This window comes from Neolamprologus brichardi, chromosome 7, assembly GCF_056152115.1.
Source record: "Neolamprologus brichardi isolate AB-2024 chromosome 7, ASM5615211v1, whole genome shotgun sequence".
Taxonomy (NCBI): Eukaryota; Metazoa; Chordata; class Actinopteri; order Cichliformes; family Cichlidae; genus Neolamprologus; species Neolamprologus brichardi.
Genome location: NC_142110.1, coordinates 18,355,382 through 18,369,892, shown reverse-complemented (window position 1 = coordinate 18,369,892; position 14,511 = coordinate 18,355,382). Strand labels below are relative to the sequence as shown.

The 14,511-nt window shown below is 38.5% G+C and overlaps 1 protein-coding gene across 1 annotated transcript; it reads left to right on the top strand.

The window, feature by feature from the left end:
• Positions 1 to 2,922: 2,922 nt before the first annotated feature.
• On the top strand, positions 2,923 to 12,889 carry mov10l1 (Mov10 like RNA helicase 1). Its single transcript, XM_006782518.3, has 27 exons — positions 2,923 to 3,347; positions 3,693 to 3,824; positions 3,953 to 4,140; positions 4,277 to 4,436; positions 4,639 to 4,751; positions 4,904 to 5,091; positions 5,438 to 5,578; positions 6,114 to 6,404; positions 6,627 to 6,824; positions 6,964 to 7,078; positions 7,352 to 7,529; positions 7,619 to 7,689; positions 7,772 to 7,863; positions 8,008 to 8,063; positions 8,462 to 8,541; positions 8,630 to 8,702; positions 8,796 to 8,977; positions 9,579 to 9,725; positions 9,825 to 9,946; positions 10,032 to 10,131; positions 10,483 to 10,629; positions 10,818 to 10,991; positions 11,131 to 11,280; positions 11,400 to 11,507; positions 12,149 to 12,289; positions 12,388 to 12,479; positions 12,658 to 12,889. The coding sequence occupies exons 2-27, from the start codon at positions 3,731 to 3,733 to the stop codon at positions 12,683 to 12,685; spliced, it is 3,429 nt and encodes a 1,142-aa protein (XP_006782581.2). The 5' UTR covers positions 2,923 to 3,347; positions 3,693 to 3,730; the 3' UTR covers positions 12,686 to 12,889.
• The last annotated feature ends 1,622 nt before the right edge of the window (positions 12,890 to 14,511 follow it).

Here is a 14,511-nt window from a genome sequence, read left to right as displayed (position 1 = left end):
ATATATATAGATAGATAGATAGATAGATAGATAGATAGATAGATAGATAGATAGATAGATAGATGGAAGCTGTGGCCTTTGGCCAGTTTGCTTTAGCTAGCATTTAGACTAAAAACACAAAGCCAGAAGGCAACAAATGTATATGTACGACAAAAAACAAAAAAACAAATGATGTGAATGAAAGAAAGAAAGAAAGAAAGAAAGAAAATGGTGCATTCCTTAGTTTTATAAATTGAATGCATATGCTGCCTGGAGGGAGCCTAGTCTGCTGAAAAAATCAAGTTTAAACATAAACAATCTGTCAGATTTGTTAAGTATTACATTATTGTCAATTTAGATAGGTGTGGTTTTGCTCAGTTTTGGTCACAAAAAAAGGAGGAAGTTACATTTTAAAGTGTGCATTGTTTCTGGAGTCGTAATAATCGTCACAACAACATATAATGCATGGGACATGGTGTTTTACACATTTACCCACTTTTCCACGGGAATTGTGTGATTACTCTTAAATGTTTTAAAAAGCCATTTCAGTCTGTTTTAAATATGCAAGAAGTTGAGTGAATTTTACTGTTGGTAACACTAAACAAAGACTGATGGACAGGTAGGGACTAAAACTGCAATTAATGGTGTTTAATTTCTTTCTATCTTTATGAACAACTTCACTTGCTAGAATGAAGAAAACAATCTCATACAAATATTATTATTAATCATTGTTGATGTGTGTTTTTGGAGTCACGGACACAATGTATTTCCATCCAACAACGACACCAGGCTTGACTATGCTGGTATTTGCTAAGATGCACATGTATTTTAGCTTCTCGTGACAGAAAGAAAAGGAAAAAGTTGTTTGGGCTCATGTAATCTGTTTTTTTTCCTTTGGTTCTCACATAGTTGGCATAATTTTGCATGGCATTTTGTTGTCACTAAACAAGGTTTAGTAGTGTCCACTTATAACAACACATACTCTGAGATGATCTGATGTGATACTTCCCTTGGCCTCATTTGCACTCTGTTGTGCAGCCTGTGGGACGTCTTGTGTACAAAAAAACACCACCGCTGCCCTCTTGTGGTAAAAGCTGGGACCAAGAATTTAAAACAAGGAGGATTGTTCGACACTAAAAAAAAATAAGAAGCCGACTTGTGCAACAAATACAGTGTCAAATGTTACATTTAATGTAATCTGGCCAAAAGAAATGCGCTTGACCTATATACAATCAGTTTATACTGCACACATTTATTTATTTATTTATTTTATTTTTATTATTTTTTTAAAAAAAACCTTGATTCCTTGATTTGATATATTTCAGTTACATTTTACTCAAAACTATTCATGTTTATTAAGGGTGAAGAATCATTATGCATATGAAATAAAAATAAACCTGAAAAAACAAAGTTCCCAGCTGAACCCCTCAGAATCCTCGATTTATTATTATTATTAATATTGTTTTGTACAATAACTTTAGTGTTTGTAATTAATGTGTGAAAATCTTTACCTTAGTATTACTAAAAAGCAGAGCTACACGCTTAAAGTACAACTACATGAGAAAGTAGTTTCAGTTCATGTTCATTATTGAATGATTTTATTTAATTCATGTTATTTTTCCAGCATTTTAATCTGTGTCACAATATAAGGTTAAAATCAGAATCAGAATAATCTTTAATAATCCCTAAGGAAATTATGTGGGTTACAGTTGTTCCAAGACAGTAACAGTAACAGACTGAACTAATTAAAAAATACAATACATTAAAAAGTTTAAAAAATATAAGAAATAGCTCTAATATATACAAATGGCTCAATTATAAATATCCAAAATATTACAGAGGTGAAATATATATCGTTTAGTTACTGGTGACTTTTTTCTTTCTTAAATATTTTGAGAAATTACAAACCTACAAAACAAAGTTATGCAAGTCATGTCAGGGCCAAAGGTAAATGCTCCCCCTGACCCACTTCTTCATGGCTACAAGCTTCTGAAGCTAACTCAGTGCAACACATCTCACATTGTGTAATGTAGTATTTAGACTCCTTGATAGATTTTGTGATGCTATCCCAGACTACTTGCCCTTGTAAATCTGCATAACACAAGGGAAAAACAACTCTTAATAGGAAAGAATTGCAAACATATATTTGAGCTTTAGTGTGACCTTCAGGCATCCACAGATTTGGAATGAAAAGCACTGAAAAAAAACGTCAGCATCCCTCTCTGTGTCCGTAAAGAGCACAGGACAACAACTGCTACTAAAATATGTTCAATCCTAAAACCCTTTATGACTGAAGGTTTTCAGAATTCTCAATTCCAATTTAAAACATGTTCCAGTTCATGAGTGTTATTCTGCATGTGCCACTATCTAGATGTGCTGTATCAGTGTCACTAAAATTGGGATACATGCCGGAGATTATATTTGCTCTTGAAGTAACCTATGATGCTAGGCCCTTACCCATAAGCTATTGTTTTTTGTGGAATTCCCATTTCACAAATGATTATTTTATGTCATCGTGACTGCAACTAAATTTCAACAGATTTGTTAATAAAATGAAACTAAAATAGAACTGAGCGTATTATGTGATTTATAATGTTGTAACCAGTGTATATTTTTATTAGCCTGTTACTTTATCGTCTTGGGCTTCACAGAGGCTGCCTTATTGTTACAGGGCAGATATGTCTCTGTGTTTATGTTGGCAGGTGTCTACACATTCAAATTATTAAAACTCAATGAGTTTTCAACAACTTTTAAACATTGTCGTTTGTTTTTTTATTTCTGATAAAACAGTACAGCTATTTATGTAAAAGCAGAACATTTATAAAATCGCATCCCCGAATTAGAGCCTGGTTGATTTCTTAGCACGCCAATGTTATCGACTGATGTTAGATTATTTACCAGTGGGTATGGGTATCGGCATTTATAACAGCCGATAAATGGAAATTTAAAAAAGAGATAGGAGAGACCCTTCAACCATGTTATGAGAGTCGATTTTTTTATACTTTGACCGCCAGAGGGCACTATGCAATTTCCCTTTTGACAGCTGGTGTTTCTGAACCAAGGAGTTAGGCAGAGTAAGCAGTAACTAAATAACTACTCATTACAAATGTTAGAGGCATCTGTTCATGGTTCATGAGTCTGAAAGAAACAAGCATTGGATTTCGAAATCAGTAAATATCGATATGTACTGGCAGTCTTTTCTTCTCTTCTCACTCCTCCTATGACCTGCTTACTGTGTGGTTTACAGCGCCCCCGTTTGGTTAGATCTACCCTCTCTCCTAGCACCGCCCTTCTTAAAATTAGCCGTGACCGAGCGTCCCCGCGTACCTCCGAAGTGCCACGGATCTTCAGGGTGGAAGAGCCAACAGGTCTCGAATCAGACATTTGAAAATTAGTTTAATGTCACTAACTAATTTATTATTAACATATTCTCATTACCTGTTGTTTGTTTAATAATGTTTTTAATTATTTTCTATTTGCGGGCTTTTATAGTGAGGTAGCTTTTAGCTAACTTTTCCTGCGACGTGTGAACTTGTTAACTTTCCTCCCCCAGCTAATTAGCAGACATTGATAACTTATTCAACTTTATGACTTCACTCAGTTGTGTTCAATTAATAGTCCGTTAGCGAGTTAAGTATAACAACGGCAAACGTACAGCCTGCTCTTAGGTGGCAAATACTGATTAAGAGCAGCTCTCTGTCCTGTTTTCTTAGTGCGGGTAGCTAGCTGCGTGAGCTAGCATTTTGCAGATATGCTTACTGCGGTGCGTTGTGTGCTGTCCAAGCTGGTTTCTCCACTGTGGAGGACAGTCGAAGTAGAAGGAGACATTTTCTCCCATGAATCAGGTAAGTGCAATATTACTTTAAACCACGTCAAGGTAAAAATTTGGTCAGCTTAATCGTGTGTATTGCTGATAGCAGAATACTAACACATTAGATTAGTCAAGTTTGGTTTGCATTTTTTTCTTGACCAGGTAGGGAAGACATTCGCCACCTGAGGGGCCAGGTGATAACCCAGCTGTGTCTTGACTATGGCATGATCGAAGATGCCATCTACTTCACTAGTGGCGAGGTCTTGGGTGGCGTGCCACTGAAAGAAGGAGACCTGGTCAACTGTATAGCAGTAAGAGATGGTTCCGAAGGGGGATGGAAAGCTTTAAGGGTGAGGAGCCTGTGCTTCATATGATTAACAGCTTAAATTTCTGTTTATTTCATAGTGTGAAGTTGTTTCTATTGAGAACTTGTTGTTCCCTCCAATAAGGCATTCACAGTGAGCTCTGTTGAACCATGTCTTTTAGGTGGAGAAGAGTGCAGACGCTTGGGAGGATGGAGGAAAAACCTCCTTAGAAGCTGACATTATGCAGCTGCGGCCTCTTGTTGGCATGGTCACATCATTTGATGGAGATGGTGGCTACATAAATCAAACCACATACTTCCCATGCCACAGTCTTTGGGAAGGTACCTCCCACTTCACGTTACATGCTAAAAGCTTCTTCCACCCGTGATGCTTTGCTACACCCATTCTTGGTCATTCAGCCCCATCCAGTATTTTGGACTGATTTAACCAAGCAAGATCTTTAAAGATCATGCTTTCAATCTGCTGAAGGTTTATGTTTCCTGTTTTTTAGGCATCTTTTGAGTGTTTTCTGTCTTCTCACAGGTTACGAGCCAATGAAAGGAGACTGGGTCCAAGCAAAATATTTTATTAATCCTAACCAGTGGACCACCCAGGCTCATTCTGTGGTCCCTTTACGCTATTGCCGCCTAGACCAAGTAATTGTATCATTGTTTATTTTTTTTAAATGCAATACATGCTTATTTTATTGGAGTCCATTTAGTTGTACTTTACTTTTCTGCTCAATTATTTGCAATGTTAAAACTTTGTAAAAACCCCCCCATTTGTCATTTTCACCTCCTTTCTGTAGGTGCGTGTGACCAGTATCTATGGTCGTAGTGGAGTGGTGGATGACAGTGTTTTCTTCAGCTTGGACTCTCTCCTGCTCCCTGCCAATTACGAGCCTTTAGTAGGACATTTGGTTAACCTGGTAATGGTGGAGAGCAGTCAGTCACTCTATAGCTGGAGGGCTCTTTGCATGGCACCCTTCTCTCAGAGGTATCAGCTACAGTTTTTAAGCTTGAAGTGATGACTGTATATTTTGTGGGTTTGCTTTTTACAGTTTCTGCTTGAAAAATAACTTCATTGAGCAATCATATCAGCTAGCGATCCAGCAGCGTTATTCCCATGACCCACCGGGCAGTGTCCGGGAAACCAAAGTCTTTGGGTTCCAGGGGGAGTATGGTTGCAAAGCTGAAACTTAAAGGAATTGACGGAAGGGCACCACGAGGAGTGGAGCATGCGGCTTAATTTGACTCAACATGGGAAACCTCACCCGGCCCGGACACGGAAAGGATTGATAGATAGTTAATCATAATGAGTGTATTTTTTATTCTTATTGCAGTGCAAATCTTTCTGCTACACCGCTCAGAGAGGCTGAGCTGAAGAGCATCTTAGAAGATAAAGGAGGGCTGAATGTAACAGACTATGGACAGTTTGGGGAACTGATGACTGGGGAGACACGAGAGCTGGTGCTCTGGATACAGTAAGTTAATCAGGGAAGAAATAAAATATTAACATTGTGAATGTAAATAAAAGCACTCAAAATGAAATCTCTTTAAAATTTATGTACATCTTATTAAAAGCACTGATTTAATTCTGCTTTTGTACCTGTCAAAAGTGAAAGTGCAGCTACTTTGCTCTTACTTTTGTTTGATAAATGTCATTGAGGGTAAAAACATTGTAATACTTTTTCCACGTGTTCATATGAGCATAAATTAAATGAAACTAATTTTCCAGAGGCAACCTAAATGGGAACCACAGCAGACAGAGCAAGCATGTTGGCACTATTTATAAGGGCACATAACTTGAAAACAAAACAAATGATGTAGTCTCTCTGAGATAGAGGTCAGCATGGATCAGCACAAAATGCCCCTGTGGACATCCTTTTAGAAGGGGAAAGGAGTGCTTAATCACAGCAAATTGTGCTACTGCATCACAAACTTTCGGAGAACTGTGGACTATATATTATTGGTAATTGGTAGGATTGCGTTTTAGTGTCTTCATCTTTCTCTTAACAGAAATAAAGGTACAGAGACCCACAAGTTGACACACTGCGACTTTGCTGGCTGGGACTCAGAAGAACAGTTCACTCTGGTTAGTGTTAAAGGATTGACATCACTGAGGCAAAAAGGGCAGCAGCTGCAAGAAAACCCTGTCAAGTCTTCAGAAATCCAAGTAAAAGATGGAGACAAAGATAATGGCGAGGTGCAGAAGGAGGCGGTCCATTCCCCTGGTCTAAGAAGACAGGAAAGCAAGTTGGATATTTTACCTGGAGAGAGACTGCCAGTTGTTGTAGCCTGCGAGGCAAAGTAAGTTTTGTTTTTATTCCTCATATCGAAACAATGGTAAAAATAATACAATCACTAATATGGATAATGTATGAGAAAGAAGAACTTTGCTTAATCTCACTTTGGATTTACTGGTTAACAATTTATTAGAGTTTCACTGTTGGAGGTGTCGTGTGTCTCTATTGGGCTTTTGTTGTTATGATTTTTATGTACAGTTGAATTTTGTTTGGGAAATGTCTCAAGGAGCCTGGGAACTTGTGCTGAGCTGCTACTACTGCACTTCTCTTCTTTCACCATCGGGAGGCGCCTGGAGGTCACCGTGCGCAGTGAATGTGAAGATGTGCTTCGGCCCTCTGTGCCCTACGCTCCTACTGATAATCGCCCAGTGGCAGTGAAATCTTCTCATGTGATCACAGTAGCTGCTCCGAAAATGACACCAAGGTATTGAAAGTGCTGATTCCAATGATTGTGATCATGTGGGGGGTTATTGGTGGGCATAATTATTTCCCCCCCCCCCCAAATTAAGTTGCACAACCAACCCTTGCTACTTGCTGTGTAAGGCTGACTGTCACTCTTCTAGGCTTGCTAATCGACGGTTGCCACAATTTCTACCCAACTACCCTGTGCCTCAAGCTCTAAGAGACTGTGTGGAAGCCCAGAGTGATGTCCTGGTTGTTGAGCCCTGCCTTGGAGAGGTGAGCTTGCCTGTGGTCAAGTTAATCTGGTCCTGAAAAATAATGACAAAAACATTTTATTTTTACATGATTGGGAGGTGTTGTTTATGGTTGGCTGACAATAATTTCCCTTTCTGAATCAGTAAAATAACAAACTGTGGATCTTGAGTATGGAATTAACTTTTAAGCCTTTCTGTAAGCAATGTGATGTAAAATGTTAGGAACTGCCTCAGGTGGCTGGTGTCTTGTGCCCTATTGAAAATAGAAAATAATAAGTTATTGCATTTTGCTCAGGTGCTGTCCCCGTCAAACATGCAGTCACGTTTCTCAGTCCTTCTGTGGCTGGAAGAGTTGAACGCAGAAAGGGAACTGAAAGAATTCTCTATCAGCGGAGCGCTTCTCAGGAAAGGGGCTGTCTACCTGCACCTCGAGGTCCCCGGTTTGGCCGAAGGCAGACCTAATCTCTATATAGGTGAGGTGGCCTTAAGCACCTTTCATCATTATTGTTGCTTTATTGTTACTGTTCAACAAAAGAAGAAGGTTGACAAGCTTCCTTTTCAGGGGACAGAATAATACTAAAGAAGCCACAAAGTGATGGCGTGGTAATGGAGTACATTAGCTACGTCACAGAGGTATGGAGATATTTCTTATTGTAAAGCATATTTTCAAAAAATACTTAATTTTATGTTAGTCTAATGCTCGGTTGTTACACAGATCAATGATGAGGATGTGAGTTTGCGAGTGAACTCAGACTTTCAGCGCAGCTACCTCGGAGAGCCACTAGATGTTGAGTTCTCTTACAACAGGTGAGAAAATGAGTAGAATCCTAATATCATAATTAATTTATTCACATTTCAAATTTGTCTTTCACCTGAAAACAGTGTTTCATAGTTGCTGTGCCTCAGGGTTTTTTGTTTACCTTTTAATATTTTTGATGTTTGTTTATTCAGATTGACGATGAGGCGGTGTCACAGTGCACTTGAACAGACAAAACACTTCGGGGAAAGTAAGTTCAATCTAAATTACTTTGAGTCTACATTCCAGACTTGTTTTCTTTTAAATAATTTTATATAAAAATATATTTTGATGTAATAAAATTATATTTTGTGTAATATGTATCAAAAAGCAGAAAAAGGCTAAACAGAGGAAAAACAAGAGTAACTGCTTGAAAACTCATCTTTAGTATGACACACATTGTCAGGTAGGCACTAGAGGGTGCTGTTTGTGTTTGACTTATTGTCTTGACACAGGATGTACTGCAGCAACAGCTTGCTCAGATGCCTTCAAACATTTTGTAAAAAGAAACACAAAGCTTGTTTTATTTCTTCATAGCTACATATTGAATACAGAATACCCAAGCATTTATGACTAACTTTAAAAGCAGTTTTTAAAATTGTCTGGCAGTTCTCTTCCCCTCCAGAGTGACACCTCGGACCCCTCGGTGGACTGGAAAATGGATGGATAAACTAGATGAAGACAAAACGGTAGGGCACAATATGGGGGGGTGAAAGTAAGACATTACTTGATTAAATTTAAAGCTTTTAATCAAATGTAAATATGTTTAAAAAACAGGCACCAGTCACTGAAAATGGAAAAGTGTCAGGCATTACCATTGACATGAAGTCAAAAGGCACACAGACTAAAGGTACAGATATTTTCAGTATCATATTGATTTTGTCTGTGTTTTGACTGATAACGTCACCAGCATCATCATTAACAAATGTGTAATTGTATCTAGATTGTGCACCAACATCTAAACCCATCCCCACCAAAGGGCACTTCTTTAACCCAGACCTGAACCCCCCTCAGAAGGAGGCAGTGAAGAGGATCCTAGCAGGGGAGTGTCGGCCCCTTCCGTACGTGCTCTTTGGACCTCCAGGCACTGGAAAGACGATCACCATTATAGAGGCCATACTCCAGGTGCACATACTCAATGCAATATAGTCACATGAATACATAGAAAAATATAATTTTGTGAGTGCCACTCTTATTCACACTGTGGCTGTGCTCATTTTTACATTTTGTCCATTGGTATTTAGGTTTAAGTCTGGATTGTCAATAGATAGAATTGTTGTTACTCTGCCTGGTGGGTGAGCAGGCAGCGTGGACGCCCAAGTTTGTGAATTCGATAACTCAATAAATTGACATAGCAGTTTCAAATTGATACCATAGGTGTATCTACTTAAAATCTTGATGAATTTGAATGTCAGTGACCATGGCCTCAAGGTTGGAGGTCAGAGGTCAAGTTTTCTGAAAATCTTGTGAATGCAGTAACATGTGAGAACAAGGCAACGTAGGTTTTTTTAAATTTGTACCCTAGGTGCATCTACTAGGAGGCTCAGGGGTGCCACTGCCGCTGCCAGTATTTATTTATTTTTCTTCACTAATTAATTTATTTATTTTTATGACAAAGTGAATAAAAAATCCTTAGCATTCAATCTTTTTTTTTAGACTCTCATTTGCAAATGATGGCTGTTTGATTCCCATTGCTTGTTTGAGGTTTAATCTTTTCCACATCCAGGTTTACTACTTTATGCCCAGTAGTCGGGTACTTGTATGTACCCCCTCCAACAGTGCTGCTGACCTCATCTGCATCCGCCTGCATAACAGTGGCTTCCTGCATGCTGCGAGTTTGGCCCGTGTCAATGCATCCTGTAGGCAGAATGAGGTATTTAATATTATTTAATGTAGTATTTAGGCTAATGTGTTTGACTATTTCAGATTTAGATTTTTTTATTTTTTATTTTCTCTCCACTCCTCCCCGTAGTCTATCCCAGAAGTGCTGAGAGTGTACTCCAGGGCAGGAGAGGACATTCGTCAAGCTGCTTTCCACAGGATTGTGGTCAGCACCTGCTCCAGTGCTGGCATGTTCCATAATATAGGCCTACCGTAAGACATGGGTTATAGTAGAGAGAGGTTAATCAGTTTTTCTCCCACTTTAGTCCTTGTTTACTAACCCTTTAATAATCTTCAGAGTTGGACACTTTACTCATCTGTTTCTGGATGAAGCCGGTCAAGCCACTGAGCCAGAGTCCCTGATCCCAATGAGCGTTGTGTCTGAGAGAGATGGACAGGTTAGCACAAATACACATGTACTGATTTCATTAAGACCTTAGTGGGTTTTTACATATGAGCTCTGGGAGAATCGGGTTCAGATGTTGTCTGTTTCACGTATGTAGCCCCGCGAGTGTCTTCTTACTACTGGAAATACTGTGTGGATTAAACAATGGACCTGCTTGACTTGAGTGTTGTCAGACACTAGAAAATCTCAGGGTTGGGGTGAATTTGATGACTGGTTAAACTAATTTTCCACATATTTTTGTGTACTTACTTTACTTTTTGGTCATGACTGAACTGAGCTTTATTAACAATGACTCTTTTTGTTGTTTTTTTTTAAAAAAAAAAACAAACCTTTCCTTATTTAGATAGTTTTAGCTGGAGACCCCTGCCAGTTGGGTCCACTTGTGAAGTCTAAGATAGCCAGTGCCTTTGGCTTTGGGGTGTCTTTGTTGGAGAGGCTGATGGCCAACCCTCTGTACTCCAGACAGGACTGGGGCTACAATCCTAAGCTGGTAAGTGTTCTACATAAAGGTTTTTATGCTGTTGAGCATTTTTTAGTTGTTTTTTTGCAGAAATGCATCATATTACAATGTGTTAAGATACAGTGCAGATCTAATGATAAATGAACTTGACTGGAATGTGTCAGTATATTTTCAGTCTACATGATAATCACAGAAGTGCTGTTTCATTACAACAACAGGTAACTAAGCTGGTCTACAACTATCGTTCTCATGAGGCCTTGCTCACACTGCCTTCAAAGCTCTTCTATCAGGGAGAACTGTGCTGTAAAGGACCCAGGTCTATTGTGGACTCCCTGTGCCAGTGGAAAAATCTGCCCAAAAAACGTTTCCCACTTCTTTTTCATGGAGTCAGGGTAATGAAAATATAGAATATGGTTTCCTTCATCAAGTAATAGGTTCCTTTACTGAGGAATGTTATATGACACTTTGTTGGGATTGCTAGCTTGCATTTTTATTTTGTTGCATGTTTTTTTTCCTCCCTTCTTTCTCTAGGGCACAGAAATGAGAGAAGGTAACAACCCATCATGGTTTAACCCAGTAGAAGCTGTACAGGTCATGCTATACTGCTGTCAACTGGCAAAGAAGCTCTACAATCCTGTCCATGCTTCTGACATTGGCGTTATTGCCCCCTACAAAAAACAAGTATGAGAAAAAACCCAACAATTTGCACAATTCAAACTGTTAGTCCTAATGGCTTTTCAACTTAAAACTGGCCAACTGCACTCCCGTAGACCCTAAACTCTTCTGGCTTTCCTCACCAGTGTGAGAAGATTCGTGTCCTGCTGGGGAAGGTGGGCCTGTCGGACATCAAAGTGGGCTCTGTGGAGGAGTTCCAAGGACAAGAGTTTCTGGTCATCATTTTGTCTACGGTAGGCAAAAACATGCTTTGGATAATTACAGGTAGAAATATTGGACAGCTGTTTGATTCTTTTTATTTTATTTTTTAACATCTGTGTTATCAAATATCAAAATATGTGCAGCATTTTGATATTAATTTTGATATAATTTTATATAAATTATAGCAAAATTATATAAACTTTGATATATTTTATATTTGATATATAATTATATCAAAGTTGAGTTTGACTTTGATATAATTACATTTCTTTGGGTTAATCCAAGTGGCAGACATGGGTGGGGTTTTTTTGTTTGTTTGGTGGTGTTTTTTTTTTTTTGTTTTTTTTTTAAATTGTCATTTGGATGGATCATCCTACCTTGTATTAATTGTTCAGACTGGTGATGATGCAACAGGGTACTAGCAAGGTGCAACTAATGAAGTGGCCACTGAATATGTATGTCCTTTAACCTCAAATTAAACCTCTACCATATAAAATTTCCACTATACTGAAGCCCTTGTTGATTTATTGAGTTTTTTAAATTTATTTTTTTAATGAATAAGCAGACATGCTGATTTTAGTTCAACCTTGTGCACAACCGTAAACCCGTAACATTTACATATTTTATGTTCACTGTCATGGCATTTAATCCACATAAATCTTCTATAATATAGGTGCGCTCTAGTGAGTCACTACAGAGTGATGATCTAAAGAGTACGCTTGGCTTTCTGGCCAACCCAAAACGCTTCAATGTGGCCATCACTCGACCCAAAGCTCTGCTTTTAATTGTTGGAAACCCCCACATTCTCATTAGGGTGAGTGACCTCTTAACTTTTTTTTTTTCTCTCTCATCATACTGGTTGTAATAAAATGCATTCACCCTATATGTTCTAAAATCATAATTCCTTTCCAGGACCTATGCTTCAGGGCTCTGCTTGAGTACTGCTTTATTAATGAGGCTTATCTGGGCTGCGACCCTCCTTCCTCTCTTCAAGATGTTCACACGTAAGTAAACAGGTTCATAATGGATATTCTGGACTATTGCAAGGCTACTAATAAAATATTATTTGTTAGTGCAGATGGTATTCTGATTTTTTTCATTATTATTATTATTATTATTATTATTATTATTATTATTATTATTATTGTGCAAAAATGTGAACCCCATCTCATTTTCCCACAGTGTTGCAGAGGAGCAAAGGAGCACATAAAAGGGACAAAAACAGGGGGTGTACTGCAGCACAGTCAACCTGGCAATCAAATTGTGTTTATATTTTTTTCCTCCTTCTCGTTTTCTCGGCTTGTCTCTGTGTACCTCTTAACGTAATTGCTTTAAAAAGAAAAATATCTTGTTTGCCTAAGAGCCAAATGCAGTCCCACTGGGATGAGAAATAAAGGTGATACTCATGATCACGGCCCAAGCATTCTTGTGTCCTACCATTAAGTTGATGTGCTTAACAGTGCATAAGATGGTTCTGATTTTTGGGTGAATTACCAAGAATTGAACCTTAATGGTCCCAGTGTGTTTATCTACCCAGTCTGCACAGTAATGGTTCCAGAGTTATTTGAATGGAATCGACCTTGCTTTTAAAGCAGAAAGAAAGTAATGTGGTGCCAGCTCTTTGATAAACAAGAGAAAATGGATACAACAAAACAAAGTTTTGGTATATTGAGGGCATTAACCTAAGCAGATGTCTGCGGATTTTATGGGCAAGTTGTCTGCATAAGTTGATATAACAGTGTCTGCCCATAAGACCTGGAGACTGGATGTGACAATTGAGTGCTATTGAGTCTAAGTCTGCACACTCACCGTCAGCCCTACTGGAGCCCAGTGGGTGGAGTAATGGGAAAAGAAAAGAGGAAAATGGCGGTTCAGTGTCTTTAAGTTAATGGGTCTATTAGGAGCAGGGAGGGGATAACGCTTATCTGAACTGTGAGAGAGCTCAGCTCAGACACAAAGTCCCTTTTCTTTTCTTCCAAAAGACACCCCCGTCTTTGATGTATGCCTCAGGTGTTTGGGTTTGTTTTTTTTTCCTCTGGTGTCCCACTTCTCCAATAATAGCTGTACCATAGAGTGAAGAATACCCATACACATTTATATTGTTTAAAATAATGTTGCTTTGTAGGTTCTTAAGTTATAGTCTGCCAGGTTTCTCACTTAGATTTTGAAGTTGTTTTGCTGGCACAGTTACTGTTAATGAATTATTTAAGACTTCCAAATGCACAGATTAAAACCCAAGGTCTGGAAAACAAATTTTTATTATCACATAGAAAAAATGTTACTATTGTCCCCACAAGATGCTAAAGTCAGTGTCTGAAATAAGCAGACAGTATAAACCCACACGGGGTGTTTGTGGGTTTATTTATTTATTTAGGTCCCAGGACAGTGTGTATACCAGCATTATGTGCTCACATGTAGCACATAATTGGGACAGTCTGTGCCAGCTGCATTCTCACTAGTTTGTGCTTATTTTATTATAGCAGGTGGTGCTTGTAAGGAGGTAAGACATACCTGTGAATTCCTCAGAGCAGACAAGCTGGCTACCAAAGGAGGAGGGGGGGTTATATCACACATGGAAAGATTGCATCAGCCCAAGCCTTTCAAACAAAAAAAAAAACTACTTGCCACAAAGTGAAATGACTTGGCCAGCTTACAGCAAAAACGCAAAAGTTTTTTTGGTTAATAATCTTGGCAAAAAAAATGAATGAACTCATTAAAGCAATAAGCTGTTAAAACAGGCTAGCATGGGTTGATTTTTTTTTTTTCTTGTAATTATTAGTGAATGTGCGGTTAGAACTACTAGCTAAAAGTTGTAGATAAGTAGGTAATAATCAATAAATAGTTAACTTAAAGTATTCTTATTGTTTTTATATAGATATGTATATATTACGTGTACTGTAATGGTAAATGGCCTGTATTTGTATAGCGCTTTACTAGTCCCTAAGGACCCCAAAGCGCTTTACACAACCAGTCATCCATCCATTCACACACTGGTGATGGCAAGCTACATTGTAGCCATAGCCACCCTGGGGCGCA